Source organism: Bombus affinis, chromosome 14, assembly GCF_024516045.1.
Source record: "Bombus affinis isolate iyBomAffi1 chromosome 14, iyBomAffi1.2, whole genome shotgun sequence".
NCBI classification, from domain to species: domain Eukaryota; kingdom Metazoa; phylum Arthropoda; class Insecta; order Hymenoptera; family Apidae; genus Bombus; species Bombus affinis.
The window spans coordinates 7,917,095-7,933,646 of NC_066357.1; the positions used below are offsets into that span (position 1 = coordinate 7,917,095).

A 16,552-nucleotide genomic window follows, 5' to 3' on the forward strand; every position below is an offset into this window, starting at 1 on the left:
CAGATGCAAATTATCCCAACATATTGATCGTATTTAAATAAACTTTTGCCATCGGGCTTTGTGTTATTTTATCGAATGAGGTAAGAATGTTCACCGCTTGTACATATAAGTATACAACTCGTGAATAGTTGCATAACCAAGATAGAGCTGATGGTCTCGTTCAGCATATTGGCCAGTTTAATTAAGTAAATATGCCTCTTGGTTAATACGTTGAAATGTTCCCTCGTTCTTTCGCCCTCGATTTTCAGTCTCTGAAAATCTAGTTTCAGAATTTCTACCTGACCGCACAGGTGAAAAGTGATACCGAAAAACAACGAATCGCTTCCTAATTTATATTGCAAAATAAATATGTAATATTCTTAAATTACCCTGAGCAAGTATCGATATTGCAGCCTTTCAGAAGCCAAGCCAATCAATTGAATTTGGTATACAGTTCTTCATTTAATTGTCCAAAGTGAATAATTTCTATTCAACATTCCAAAAACGCAAATTCTTGGAATATTGAATACATTAAATGCTCATTAATCACATGTTGGACATGCATGAGACGAAACGCACATTCAGCGCAGGATGAACACGCATTAGACATATATTACAGGCACGCTATATGCTCCAGACTAAACCTTCGGTTATTCTAATATCGACAGCCCATTTTTCGTACAAAGTATGATAAAAGAAATGGTGAATAGAAATTGAGAGTCACGTTTTAACGGTTTAGTGTAATGTAAAGAAAAGAAGGGATATCATTCCATTTAAAGAAACGAAGTTGACCACACATTACGTATTTTTTCCTATAACATTCGTCTAGGAAGAAAGTATTAATTCCAGATTACGTGCCCCTGTAAGTCAATCGAGTTTCGTCTAATGCTTTTTCTTTCTATCGCCAAAAGCAAAGCAATTGTAATGGCAAAGTGCATTTCAACAAATGATGTTCGTACTTATCATTCATCGTTACATTTCGATTTATGGAGTTAATTCGCGTGGCTGCTGACAATGAGCAATTCGTAAGACACGACGATACATTACCTAGATTTCCAGTGCTCGTGAATAGCAGCATCAAGTATTCTATGATTAAAACAATGAAGTATAAATTTTCCGGTATTTTTACAAGTGCCATTACATTTTCCGAAGGTATAGGGTACTCCGATGTACTTTCCTCCGTTACGTTAACTATATCTTTCTCTTCCTCCTCAGCCAGCATTGGCACAGTTATGAAAAGAATCGAGCTGAAATACGCGAAAAATATCATACTGGCACTGGCTACTCTGGCCATATAAGCGTGTTTTCGCACTATCACTCGCTTCTCTTCGTCCCGCAATTCGTTATAATCCTTAACCGCGGATGTAAAATTCGAAATAAGGGCAGCAGGCCGAATACGAAACTGTATAACCTTTGACGCTGCCAAACTGCCGCAGGTAATGAATACTAGACCGTCCAGATTTTTCTCGGCATCACTGTTGTCTAAGTACATCTCCGATTGTACGATCATTATCATTAGCAGCTACAAAAGAACGACAATCTTTAAACGCGCCAATTTGAGCTGTTCGGAAACTATATTCATTATGTGCACAAATTAGACAGTAAAAAGGCCAATGATGTTGGAAACATTGGATACTTCAATCTACGTTTAAATTCCCTGTTGTTTACACAATTTCCTTACCCTAAATTTCTCTAAAATTTAATTTCTCTAATCCTAATTTATAGAAATATTCATTTGTCAGGAAAGAAAACAATAATGAGTACAAAGAGTGGTGCGAATCAATGCAGACCTTTTAGAATGTACATTTAATACGTTCGGAGAAAAGTCAGTTGACAGACGGTGGAAATATGTATGTATGTATTTTCATAAAACACAGTTCGATTATATAAAAATGAAAATATCATTTCAACTATTTTTTAAATAATCCATGTGTATACTATGATGATATATAAATTTTAAGTACACATAACGCTGGAACTAGTTTCACCTATTTGTCCATTCATGCTTGTTCTCGTGTGGATAACACACATGTTAACTTCGCAAAAGAATAATAGTATGAGTTTCATACCAAGAAGAAAGTCGCTGTTATGGCACGTATACCGGAGAAAACATCGTAGTCTTGAAGAGGCCAGGTACCTACAGGCCACGACAAGATCTTCAACGGAGTCATCGCGTAAGCGAAGTCCTTACTCGTCGACACCTTCATCCTGACAGGACGAAGATTGACAAATAACTCCACGCAATCGTGAACACCTTCCCTTTCCTTCTTCCCACATGTTTACGAATTATTCCTTGGTTTATCTTTTATTCTACTGTAATTGCTTTATTATCCACCGACCAGTAAGTTACCACTTCTACGTCAACTGTACTTTTCCAAGAAAATTGTAATGGGAGAGGGGAGTTACTTCGTAGGTGAATACTTTATTGTAATGCTTCTGCACGGGTAACACCGCGGTTTCCGTGGAGCAGCGCCACCCGTTTCAAAAATTGATCTGTATTTATAGATAATATCCAACTTATATGATAAATTCTTAAAAAGATCATACGTATTGAAAATTGGTCTGTATTATCAAAGACTATTCAACTTCCACAGCTAAATATCAGAATAGGGTTCCGGCGATATGTAAGGAAACGGAAAGAACGAAGATCTATTTTCTTATAGTAAGAAGATACCCTTTCTTCTAAAGAAAGTAGAAGTACTGAAACGAGTAAATTGCAATCGATTGTTTTCAACTCAAACGATGGGATGCTCGTAATCAGTTTGTCTTAAAATTGCACTCTGGAAAAATTCTTATTTATTCACATACACTGTTCCAAACCATTGTATACTCATGATTAATTGATTATAGCATGCTTCGTGCATAGGTATGTTTGTGAAAGTTTGAGTCTTATGTAAGAGAATATTTCGTTGCTCTTCCTCGTCGTATAACAGTAATATTGCTTTTGTTACGCGAGGAATGTATCGAGGGTCGCGATAGAAATACATAGCACTCGCGATCAAATGGTTTTCACGTGTCCATCATTACTTTCAGAACAGACAAATAGGAAGCTGATGACCTGAGAATTTCTTTGAATGTGAATATGTTCATCGAGAGAAATTTCCCAGCTGTCACGTGGTACGACCTGTGTCCGCGGTTGATTATCATCATCAAATCCCTTGCTACGTGTCCTCGAGGTTGATACCAAGGCGAATCGTAGACACCATGCGCTATCTCGTTGGATCGAGACTCGAGAACGTCACCTGCATAGGCGTATAGGTATAGCTGTATGAGTAACGTCACCATCAGAACGACGCTTTTCAATGCACCCACGTTGTCTCTCGTTGCCAGACAGACCAGGAACACGAAACCTGATATGATAATCAAAGTAATGTATTAATTACTCTTAAGTCTGTTTTTACACGAATTTGATTTAACACGGTTTAGAAAAAACCAGCCATTTAATCTTTTAACAGGAGAAGTGGCAGTGTGATCAAAATGACGCGATTTTTCATATTAATTTTATACATCTGTACCGGTTCATTGTTGGGATTTTTAATTCCTTATAAAATACGTGGATTAGAGTTTGCATTTTGAATTTTGTATTAATTCGTATATCTTCTAATTCGATTTTGTTGGTACAGGTCTTATATTTTAATCGTCGGTGTTGCTGTTGTGGACAGTGCATTGGATTGTCATATATGATACTATCAATTTCATATTACAGAGAAAATGAAGAAAATAGGTAAAAAGGAAGTAAAAATAGCATATTTTTACCTTCGATGCAAATTAACAAGGCGCTCATCAGTAGCTGTACGAGAATGATCATATTGAAGGTTTGCTCGAGATCATTGGCCAGCATCAGGAGTTGACAGTGTCGTTTCACGAGAAATCGAAGCTTTTTGTGGCAGTCAAATTCCTGCAGCTCGAACTTGGTAAAATTCATCTTGAGAACCTCGAACTGGCCACAGAGATGCATCGTTAAGCTGAAGAATAATCCATCGTTGGCGCAATGAGCAACCGCGTTAACGAAAATGTGCATTGCCTGCAATATCAATACGCAGATCTGCGGGAGCAATGGTAGCGGGCCAAACACGCAATAGCTTGCCAGGAAATAATTCATTTCCAAGGAACCTTTCAGATTTGCCGATGAATTCGCCGAGTTTTGGAACATCTAAAGAGAGGTAAGGCACGTTACAGTTAAAAAATTAGGTATCGATCGTTTTACACGGAAAAATAATCTTCTCTTTGAAATTTTATATTTCTCTTATACGATGTACTTCTATATTACAAATATATCAAAATATAAAATCATGCAGCCATTAGTATCAAGACATCGGCTAACATTTAGTACGAATTGCACGTATTTGGTTGTTTTTATTTTTTAGGTATCTTATTATGGATTTGTTATGTCGTTTATTTATGTCTTACATATAACATGTCTTACAGTGTAAGATACGAAATAAAGTAAATTTTGTTGTAATTTTTTAATACGTGTAACGAGAAGGTGTCCTAATATCTATGGCTGTGTTTTTATACAGAGTGCACATAATGTCTAAGAACATAAAAACATGCAAAGTGTTTATTATAACAAATAGTGAATAATACAAATCTCTATTTAAATTCACTATCTGAGTTTGCATAAACATCCGCAGTCTAACGTGGAATTTAGTCGAACCTTGAACGGCAGAATCTCTCCAAAGGGTAATGCTTTGACGATGAAAGACAATCCAGAAGCATAACCGAGATACAGTATTGTCAATGAAACGATCCGTCCTTTTTTATAGTATTCTGTCATAATATCTTCATGACGAGAATCATTAACAGCCGACCAGTCCTTCAGAACTGAATTTATAAGAACGTAAGCGTGCTTCGAATTCCGGCGCATGATGAACAGTTTCGCGAGGCTGACGATGGAAGAAAGATCCATGACGAACGCATCCATCGTGTCGTCGATGTCGAGACAGTGACGATAAACTTCCAGAGACAGGCTGTAGATAGTACTGATCTAATTACGGAAAGGATTCCTAGGAAGATCTAGCCGATCTCTGATATTCAACGATTATTTATCATGCTTGGGCAAATTTTTGTTTAAATGAACATACAAAAATAATGAATTATTTTTATTGTAGAAACAACATAAGCAAAGTAGTTTCGTTTCATACGCGAAGGTTAAGGTAATCATCTTCAAATAATTTTCTATCCTAATTGTAAATCCTCTTTTAAGTAAAGTGAGTTTCGTTTTAACGTTAATTTAAATTTCAAGCTTTGTGAATATATTCAAGTCATAAATAATAAAGACGATTCGTTTCATAATGCAATGGCATTTGCTCTTGCAATTATTTTAATTCCAATTACATTTGAGTCATATGGAATTGTCCTCCGACCTATTGTTCCGATAAACGACGCTCTATTGTTCGATACAATTTCGTTTAGATAAACCCCACTTATTTTAATTAAATTTTAATCAATGACCGATTAGACAGAGTTTCGCTATTTGAGTCTACTAATTTGAACGTGAACTCCGACTATGTGAACAAAAAATCGCAGATAGTAGGGAGAATCAGTGATCTCCTATTATATATTTGTATCCGACAAGTTCATATAAATGAAATTCTACTGTATTTAAATAATGCCCAAGCCTGCTCTTGATTACGTTTTCAAACTTACTTGCGTCATCATCGCGAAAATCCATCGACCAAAGAAGGATTCGTTTCTCGTGGGCCAAATACCAACTACTTTCAACACCGTCTCCTGCACTAGAAAATTCCGTACGTATTCCTCGATTGCTACCTTCTCGCGCATTTTTTGAAAACAGACTTTACCGTGAGGTATGCCTCTCAATGACACTCCTCTCTACTACTTTCGTTTATTTCGATTCGACGTATGATTTATCGTGGCGCGTACACGAAGACAGTCACGCCCACTTACGTGCATACGTTCTCTTCTTTGATCTATTATTCATGCATACAGCACTCAGCAGAGTTTGAACAAACCTATATTTTCATACAACAAACAATGTAGAGAAACAAACCGAAATAAGATGGTAGAACAGATGGTAGAAGACTGTGGTTGCAACTGTTTCCGGAAGCTTTATGGTTTTCTCAAACATGAATACTATTAATTATTAACGAAGCGGCGAATGAAGTCACAGACATGACATGTTGTCTTGAAGAAATCAAAAGAGATCAAAGAATGTAGTTAATATAGAAAAAACATTATGTGACATTGTAGAGCCGAGTATTCAAATTGCGTAATAGACATCGTGTATTGTTCATGAGAAATAAAGCGAGATAAAAGAACAACAGTAAAGATAATAGAGAAGAACATTTTGACATTGTAGAGCTTAGTGCATCGTAGCGAAACTTCTGTATTCCGCATCGAGCATCGCAGTTCATGAAGCAAAATGTAGTTGGAAATAAGAATTCTGATCTCTCGATGGTGTTTTTCAAGCTTAACAGCATGCTTGTGTAACTAAACGTTACCGTATTTTTTAACGCAATCAAAACTGAAGAGAAGTCACTTCAACAGCTGTACGAGTGATTTATGGGGTGAGTTATTAATCCTCTTGGCTGCCAGGTTTTTATCGAAATTGCGGGAAATATACAAGAAAGAATTGTGTTAGCAAGACAATTTACATTAGGTCATTCGTTATCAAGATGACATTGGTAAAGATCGAAACAAAGTAAGAGTGAACGCTTATGAATACTATCATAGAAAACATTTGTGTGTGTTATGATTGTTATACGTGTAAAACATTTTGGAATTTCGTTAATACTGTAGCAGGTACAACGCATGATTGCAGAAATTACAAGATATTCATTGAAAACATGTATTAAGATAAGATATTAGTACAGGATAGATGCCATCTTAAGCGAGATTTGCTCCAAACTTTGCAAATATAATCGTGAAAATCAAATCTCATTTCAGCATTAATGAAATTTCAGAATGTGGAAGTATAACACATAGTATTCATAAAATGTTTGTATAAGCGTTAAAATACACAGTTTCGTGGCACACTATGTGTCACGGGTACGAGTGTTAAGGCATTGATAATAAAATTAAAATTATCGAGATCTTGCCACCTGACCATACAATTTCGAACCGGTCACACAGTGCGGCATGCAGTGGAGATAATCGTTAATCGAAATGATCATTATTCGAATTTGATCTCATTATTCGATGATATCGTCAGTCTGTAAGTAAGTAATATAAATGTAAATAATAAATTGTGTTATATAGCCAATAGTTGCAGCCATAGCGATCACATTTTATTCATGTCTACTCTATCGTTTCGTTGAACAGTTTATAGATATTTGTTACTAAAAATCGAAGTGTGACGACTACTCAAAGCTTTCCCCTATGTCGATAAAGTAGGTATGCGATAGTAGCCAATACAGAACGCTACACACAAACGACGCTGCAATACCATCTAATGGCCATTGGACGAATTATCGATTATAACAGCCTACTGAGACGATCTACTGCGCACATTCGGCTCCAAATCAATTTGAATTCGAATATTTGAAATGAATATTGAATCATCGAAAGTATAATATTTATTATTGTATTGTGCTTTATTGGACTAATACCACTTCAAGCATTTACCATTACTCGAAGCACTGAAAGGTACGACATCGAAGTTTTCAGAATACTCATGTACGTTTCCATGTTGACGATGAAGAATTTGCCAGCCTTCAAAGAAACTGGATCTTGACTTTTCATAATGATATAAATAATATCTTTTGCCATACTTGTCGGTATATCGTACCAACTGCAGAAATACAGCGAGTCGCCAACGCCTTCCATTTGAAGCTTTAAATATTCGCCCACGTAGCTGTATGCAAACAATTGTACCAACAGAGTGCTCAGTACTATAAATGTTTTTATCGCCATGACGATGTTTCCAACACTTAAATCGAGAATAAATTGAAATCCTGAAAACAGATGCAAATCAATCCAACACATTGATCGTACTTAAATAAACGTATGCCATCGGGCTTCGTGTCATTTCACTAAAAAAGGTAAGAATGTTCACCGGTTGTACAAATAAGTATACAACTCGCGAATAATTGCACGACTAAGATAGAGCTGATCGTCTCGTTCAGCATCTTGGCTAGATTTAGTAAGTAAATATGCCTCTTGATTAATACGATGAAATGTTCCATGGTTCTTTCGTTCTCGTTGCCTAGTCTATTGAAATCTAGTTTTAGAATTTCCACTTGACCGCATAAATGAAAAGTGATGCCGAAGAACAACGAATCGCTACCTAGTACATGATTTAAAGTAATAAGCATGGTTCTTGAGCTATTCAAGCGAATATGAGTACTTGAGCCTATCAGAAGCCAAACTTTTTGAACCAAGTTCTCGATTTCATTTTTCAAGCGTAATGATTAGTATTCAACACCTGAGTCTCCAAGTCTAACTGTGTAATTCTCTGATAATGTGTATTCAATTATTCTAATATTGGCGGACAATATTTGATACCACATGCAATGTCTATGTAAGTAAAGTGGCGAAAGTTCTTGGCGCGTGGAATTTCAATGATTTGCCATAAAGTAAGACAATGTGAACAAAAGAAACATTTCATTCGACTTAAAAACATTGACTTTTATATCTTCTTCACACATTCACGTACAAAAGGGTTGTTAATACGGAGTTATGTATTCCACTATAGCGCATGAAATCAAGCAAGTTCGTCTAATACCTCTTTTCTAATCGCTAAGAGCAAATGAGTTATAATTATTGATTGCGATGCAAGTTTTAACAAACTATGTTCATTCTTATCATTCTCGTTTACATTTCGATTTATGGAAACGATTAGTATGGCTTCTGACAGTGATGGATTCATTTGATATGAGAATTCATTACCTAAATTTCCAGTGCTTACTAATAGTCGCATCAGGCACTCTATGATAAAAACCATAAAGTATAAATTATCCGGCATTTTTATAAGTTCCATTACATATTCGGAAGGCATGGGGTAATCCGGTACACTTTCCTCCGTTACGTTAAATATATCTTCCCCTTCCACACCAGCTAGCACAGGCACAATCATGAAAAGAACCGTGGCAACATACGCGAAAATGATCACACCGCCAGACACCACTCTGCCCATATAGGCGTGCATCCTCATTATCGCCCGTTTCTCTTGATCTTCCAAATCGTTATAATCCTTGACCGCCGAGGTAAAATTCGAAATAAGACCAGCTGGTCGAATACGAAACCACATAATCTTTGACACCGCCAAAACACCGCAGGCAATTAATAGTAGGGCGTCAAGGTTCTTTTCGGCATCGCTTCTGTCGAAGTACATCTCCGTTTGCACGATCATTAGCATTAGTAGCTATAAAAGAACGATAACTTTGAAACGTGTCAATTTCAGCTACTCAACAGTCATATTGCCGTCTCATGCAGAGAAACGACTTTCGTTCGCGCGATATCGCTAAGATCAGATCTCCGCCTTCGTATTTCTTAACTGGGAAAACGAAGAAAGGCATACGATAGTAGCGACGTTGCGCGGAAGAAAAGTTGCTCGTCTGCATTTGGGCTGATTAAATCTACATTATTGGAAAGTAAAGAGTGCGATGAAGACATAAAAATGAGTTCTTTTAAATTTACCTTCTAATTTACTATTATTCACATAATTTCCTTCGTACAAATAGATTTATAGGAACAAGTCATTTGTCTTTTAAGAAGAACGTAAGTAGTGTAGAGTAATAGTAAAATTGTAGAATTTCTTGATTTCCAGAAAGTTCATTTAACACATTCGGACAAAAATATATGGACAGGCAATGGAAACAAGTATTGTGATAATTCGAAATATTCTACCGAAATGTCAAAGTGTTTTCCAAAAAAGTAACTCCAATCTTCCACCGAGTATTTAATTGGCATTTAAAGTTTAGTTAAATATTCAGCAAACCTTACGAAAGAAAAAGTAAACACCAATTTTGTTTCGTTAGATACGACTAACAACACACTACAATTAGTTCCATTCGTTTGTCCACTTATTTTTGTTCTTGATTCTATATAACGAAATGCAAACATATTCACATCGAAACAGTATCAAAAAAGTTTCATACCATAAGAAAGATCACTATGGTGCCACGCATAGCTGAGAAGATGTCGTAGTCTTGAAGAGGCCAGGTACCTACAGGCCACGACACAATCTTCAACGGAGTCATCGCGTAAGCGAAGTCTTTACGCGATGAGGCCTTCATTCTCGCAAGATGAAGATCGACGAACAGTTCCACGTTATCGTGAATACCATCCTACTCCTTCTTCCCGGATACTAACAAATTATATCCCTATTCGTCGGTTTATCTTTTATTCTATTGTAATTGCTCGATTATCCATCGTTCAGTAAGTTACCATTTCTACCCGCATATTTTATGGAAAATTCAATGGGGGAGGGGGAGAGGACGACTACTTCGTACGTAAATACTTTATTGCCAAGTTTCCGTACGAGTAATATCGCGTACAGGGCCATTCGATATGTAAATTATTTCGACTTTTCAAAGAACATTCAACTTTCGTAGCAAGTTGTTGAACTATTTGTTGTGTTTCGAAAATTGGTCTGTGTTTTCAAAGAATATTCAACTTTCATAGTAAACCATTAGAATGGGGTTGCATCGATATGTGAGTAAGTGCATAGAACGATTATAGTAAGAAGATAGCCTTTCTTCTAAGGAAAGTGGTAGAACTGAAACATCTAAATTGCAATGGATTATTTTCAACGCAGGCAAAGGGTAAGATCGTGATCGGTGTTTCTTAAAATTGCACTAAAATTACTTATTTATTCGTGTATATTGATACAAACGATTATGTACTCAGTGTCAACTGAAGTGTAAAGCATGCTTCGTGCGTAGTTATTTTTGTGAATGTTTGTGTCTTACGTAAGAGAAAATTTCGTTGTTCTTCTTCGTCGAGTAACAGTAACATTGCCTTTGTTACGCGACAGGTTGCCAAGCGTAATTCTCAAGGGAATGCACAAAAACTTCTGCATAGCATTCTAAAATCGAACAAAATTGGGCAAGCCAAATGTTCATCGAGGGAGTAACCAATGCTACGGATAGATACGGCCTTTCATTTCCCCGGACCAAGAAATCGGTGAGACAAACGTTATATTAAATTCTTTTTTCTCGAATAAAACTTTTATCCATGTAATTGTGAAGATTTCTTAATTAGAGCAAAATAAGTCGCGTCGTATATCGGAGCATATTTGCTCATTTAGTAAATTTAACTTCGTTTCTTTCGTCTATTACATATCTGTAAACGTGATTTAAATTATATCGCGTTCGGTGTTATTTCAGTCAAAAATCTCACAACTACGTTAGCAAATATATAATGCGAAAGATATCAAGAATATAAAAATTCCATTATTGAATTAGTAATATCCGATGGAACAGGTTACATTATTAATTCCTCGTACTTCGCGATGTGTCAGGGGGAACACTAGAACCCCAAACGGGAAACTCACCCCAGTGCAATGGGGGAGACGATGGAGTGCTCAACGAGGGAGCCTTACCGGCTGCTTGGTGCTGTACGGAAGTTTACTATATATATGTAGCACTTGCGATCAATGATTTTCACGTGTATTTCTTTGAAAGTGAATATGTTCATCGAGAGGAATTTCTCAGCTGTTACGTAGATCGACAAGTTCACACGGTTGATACTATCAGTGTCAGATCCCTTGCTATGCTCTCAAGGTTGATAACAGGATAAACTGCAAACTGTTTGGATCGAGGCATCGCCTGTGTGGGCGTAAAGGTAGAATTGTATGAGCAACGTCACCATCACAGCAAACCTTTGCAATTCACCGATGTTTTCTCTTGTACTCAGACACATCACGATCGTTAAACCAGATTTTTCATGGAATACACAGGATACGATGATCAAGGTAATATGCCAATTATACGTGAACTTGATTTGACAGTTTAGAGGAAACTAGGTATTTAATACTTCAACAAAAGAAGTAGCAAGATGGTCAAAATGGTAAATATGTGACTTTTCATAATCATTTTATAGATTTTGAGATCTTGAATGATTCTTTGTAAAATATATGGGTAAAAGTGTTTTGGATTATGTATTTTTTCGTATATCTTCCATTCTGCTGTCTTTGATATAAATCTTATATCTTAATCGTCGAATATCCTCGGTCTGCTAAAGCGTTTTTACGATTAGAGGATAAAGATTAGTAGAATTAAAATACATAACAGTGTATACCGCATGCTGACAATTCGACTTATGCGCGTAGAGTTTCATAGCTGTCAGTTATGCGATGGGACAAATTTTCTTTCGAGAGTTTAACAAAGGACGATCCTTTCGTAGCTATTGACATCATCATCGTTGACGATCGGGACGAATATAATTTTCCTACGTTCGCAGTAGCAATTCGGAGAGGCTGCAAGAAACACTCAGATCTTTTTTAGTTATTTCACAGCCTGAGCCATAAAGTTCCATTCAATGTCAAGTCGTCACGTCAATCCTGTCTTTAGTCAATGGCTACACACAAAAGACACTTGATCATAACAGCTTACTGAGACTATCTACTACGCACATTCAACTCTAAATGAATTTGAAACGAATATTGAATTACTAAAAGTATAATATTTAATATTTTATTCTGCTTTATTATATTAATAACATTTCAAGGATTTACCATTACTCGGAGGACTGAAAGATACGACATCGATGTTTTCAGAATATTCATGTACGTTTCCATATTGACGATAAAGAATTTTCCAGCCTTCAAGGAAACTGGATCTTGGCTTTTCATAATGACAAAAACAATACCTTTTGCCACATTTTTCGGTATATGATACCAGCTGCAGAAGTACACAGAGTCGCCCACGCTCTCCATTTGACGTTTTAAATATTCGCCTACGTAACTGTATGCAAACAATTGAACCAACAGACAGCTCATTACTATAAATGTTTTCATCGCCATGACGATGTTCCCAACGCTCAGATCGAGGATAAATTGAAATCCTAAAAATAGATATGAATCGTTCAAACACATTGATCGTATTTAAATAAACTTATGCCATCGAGCTTCATATGATTTCATTAAATGAGGCAAAAGTGTTCACCCGTTGTACAAATAAGTATACAACTCGTGAATAGTTGCACGACCAAGACAGAGCTGATCGTCTCGTTCAGCATCTTGGCCAGGTTCAGTAAGTAAACGTGCCTCTTGATTAATACGATGAAACGCTCCATTATTCTTTCATTCTCGTTGCCCAGTTTATTGAATTCCAGCTTCAAAATTTCTACTTGGCCGCACAGGTGAAAAATGATACCGAAGAGCAACGAATCGCTTCCTAATTAATATTTCAAACCGAATGTGCTAGATTCTTGCGCTACTCTGAGCAAATATCTGTATATGTATCTTTCAGAAGCCAAACTGATCAATTCCATCTTTCATCGCGTCCCTTAATTTCATTGTCCAAAACGAATAATTAGTTTCAACATCCGAGGGTATAAACACGTTACATACACACGAGATACACGTTCAACTCTTAAAATTCCTCATTATACTTTGCGTTATACTGAGCCTATGGTTTATTTTTAATATAGAGTACTATATTTATGTAAATTAAATTGCGAAGAAAATCGTAAATCAAGTCTTAAGGACTGATTGTAAGAAGCCAACGGAAATGAAAAAAAACAGTTGATTGCATTTTAAAAAATGATGTTGATCTTTCTTCTTCATTAAAATCTATGGATTAATTAGCATGGCTTCTGACAATGGGGGTGATTCATTCGACACGGCGATTCATTACCTAGATTTCCAGTGCTCGTGAATAACAGCATCAAGTACTCTATGATAAAAACCATAAAGTACAAATTATCCGGCAATTGTATAACGGCCATTACATATTCGGAAGGTATAGGGTAATCCGTTGTACTTTCTTCTGTTACGTTAGCTATATCTTTTTCTTCATCTCCAGCCAGCATAGGAATAGTCATGTAAAGAGTGGAGCCGATATACGAAGAAAATATCACAGTGGCAGATGCTACTCTGCCTATATAAGCGTGTCTTCGTACTATCAATCGTTTGTCCTGACCCTCCAATTCTTCATAATCCTTAACCGCAGAGGTAAAATTCGAAATAAGGCCAGCAGGTCGAATACGAAACCATATAATTTTTGACAAAGCCACAACGCCGCTTGTTATTAATATCAAAGCGTCCACGTTTTTTCCGGCGTCGCCGCTGTCTAAGTACATTTCCGTTTGCAAGATCGCTAGCATTAGCAACTGTAAAAGAACGAAAATTCTTAAAAGCGCCAATTTCAGCTACTCGGAAAGCCTATCGATTAGGCTCGCAAATTAAAAAAGTAAAAAGAGCGATGGAGTCATTAAAATTTGCTTCTTTAATTTACCTTTGAATTCACTATTATTTACACATTCCGCTTGTCACAAATAAATCGATAGAAATAAGACATATGTCTTTCAAGAAGAACGTAAATAATGTAGAATAATAGTAAAATTATGGAATTAACAAAAAATGTAGCGGATTAACTTGACTTCCAGAAAGTTTATTTAACACATTCGGACAAAAGTAAATGGACAGGTAATGGAAACAAGTATTGTGGTAATTCGAAATATTCTACCGAAATGTCAAAGTGTTTTCCGAAAAAGTAACTAATATTTAATATAATATAAGTAAATATTTAGCAAACCTTACGGAAGAAAAACCAAACATCAATTTTGTTTCGTCAGATACGGCTTGTTTATACAAAAATATAAATATCACTTTTAATTATTTGCTAAATAATCTATGTACTATATGATATACAATAAAAAATAAAATGTAGCTATATATATATAACGCCACAATTAGTTCCATTCGTTTGTCCACTTATTTTTGTTCTTGATTCCGTATAACGAAATGCGAACATATTCACATCGAAATAGTATCACAAAGGTTTCATACCACAAGAGAGATCACAATGATGCCACGCATAGCGGAAAAAATACCGTAATTTTGAAGGGGCCAGGTACCAACAGGCCACGATACGATCTTCATCGGTGTCATCGCGTAAGCGAAGTCTTTCCTGGACGACTCCTTCATCCTCGAAAACGAAGATCGAGAAATAATTCTACGTCGACGCGAGTACCGTCCCTTTCTTTCTTCCCATATATTAACAAATTGTCTGTATTTTCTTATCTTTTATTTTACTGTAATCGCTCAATTATCTGCCGTCCAATGGGTTACCAATTCTATGCCATGTGCACATTTCCAAGGAAATTCCAGTGGTAGTTACTTCGCAGGTAAATACGTTATTGCCGATCTGCTGTACGATTAATACTGCATTTTCCGTCGTTCAGCACCTTCCGTTTCGAAAATTGGTCTCTGTTTTCAAAGTATGTCCAACTTCTATGGCAAATTGTTAAATAGATCATGCGTTTCGAAAATTGGTCTGTGTTTTCAAAGAATATTTAACTTTCATGCAAACTATTAGATGCGAGCTGCAACGGTATGTAAGTAAATGTAAAGAAGGAAAATCTATTTTCTTATAGTAAGAAGATACCCTATGCTACAGGGAAAGTAGTAGAAGTAAAACGTATAAATTGCAATCGATTATGTTTGAACGCAAGCGAAGGGTAAGATCGTGTTCGGAGTTTCTCAAAATTGCATCAAAATTACTTATTTAATCGCGTGCATTGATCCAAACAGTTGTATACTCAGTGTTCAACAGACTATAGTGTGCTCCGTGCGCATTTATTTGTGTGAAAGTTTGCGTCTTACCTGAGAGAAAATATCGTTGCTTTTCTTCGCTGAATAAGAGTAATATCGCCTTTGCTGTTCCAGGGATTACAAAGGGCAATTCCTGGGAGTAATGCAGTAAATTTCAGCACAGTACTCTAAAATTGGATTCAAACCAAACGACCATCGAAGAAAGAATCGATGCAAGGGATAGATATGGTGTAGCATTTTGCCGGATTTAAAAAGAGACAGGACGAGTAAGAAAGTGATCTGAAAATCGGATTTATCAAAAAGTCGGTAAGACTAATGTCATATTTTGCACGGCTGTTGGAGCAACCTCATCATCAAGGTGAAGCTCTTTTATGCACCGATGCTTGTGCTCTCTCGTGCTCAAGCAACCCAGGAACACGAAATCTGGTTTTGAATACAATACACAGGGTGCAGTGATCAAGGTAATATATTAATTACACTTGTTTTTACACGAATTTGATTTGGCAGAGTTTAGAAAATATTAGACATTTAACTCAGTTACAGTAGAAGTAGCAGGGTGATGAAAGTGACAAATTTATGATTTATCAGTAATAATTATATAGATTTTGAGATTTTAAACGAGTCTTAATAAAATATATGGATAAAAATATACTCTTTGACTTTTTAATATTTATGTATATTATCGATTATTATTAGTTAGAAAAAAGTACACCACAGTTAAAACTGAATATAACGGTATGTATATTTATGTAAGTAAAATGGCAAACAAAATCGTATGTAAAGTTTTAAGGAGTGATTGTAAAGGACAAATACGAGTGAAAAAAATCGTATTGCACTTAAAAAATGATGTCAAGCTTTTTTCTTCATCAAAATCTATGAAAGTTAATTAGC

General features: G+C 36.1%; 2 protein-coding genes across 2 annotated transcripts in view; both read right to left on the reverse strand.

Annotated features, from left to right (window-relative positions):
- LOC126924499 (uncharacterized) overlaps positions 1–6,170 on the reverse strand; it is a 6,591-nt gene extending 421 nt beyond the window's left edge. Inside the window, exons 1-7 of the mRNA XM_050739044.1 lie at positions 5,629–6,170; positions 4,637–4,966; positions 3,736–4,132; positions 2,993–3,329; positions 2,049–2,256; positions 1,027–1,501; positions 95–325 (exon numbers count right to left, since the gene is read on the reverse strand). Of these exons, the coding sequence (XP_050595001.1) occupies positions 95–325; positions 1,027–1,501; positions 2,049–2,256; positions 2,993–3,329; positions 3,736–4,132; positions 4,637–4,966; positions 5,629–5,763 (2,113 nt within the window). The 5' untranslated portion in view covers positions 5,764–6,170. The remainder of the gene's footprint in view (positions 1–94; positions 326–1,026; positions 1,502–2,048; positions 2,257–2,992; positions 3,330–3,735; positions 4,133–4,636; positions 4,967–5,628) is intronic.
- Positions 6,171–6,437: 267 nt separating this feature from the next.
- On the reverse strand, positions 6,438–16,269 carry LOC126924500 (uncharacterized). Its single transcript, XM_050739045.1, has 8 exons — positions 14,897–16,269; positions 13,743–14,217; positions 13,050–13,280; positions 12,611–12,948; positions 10,041–10,229; positions 8,647–9,304; positions 7,997–8,350; positions 6,438–7,895 (listed from the first exon to the last, which is right to left on the reverse strand). The coding sequence occupies exons 1-8, from the start codon at positions 15,032–15,034 to the stop codon at positions 7,555–7,557; spliced, it is 2,724 nt and encodes a 907-aa protein (XP_050595002.1). The 5' UTR covers positions 15,035–16,269; the 3' UTR covers positions 6,438–7,554.
- Positions 16,270–16,552: the final 283 nt, after the last annotated feature.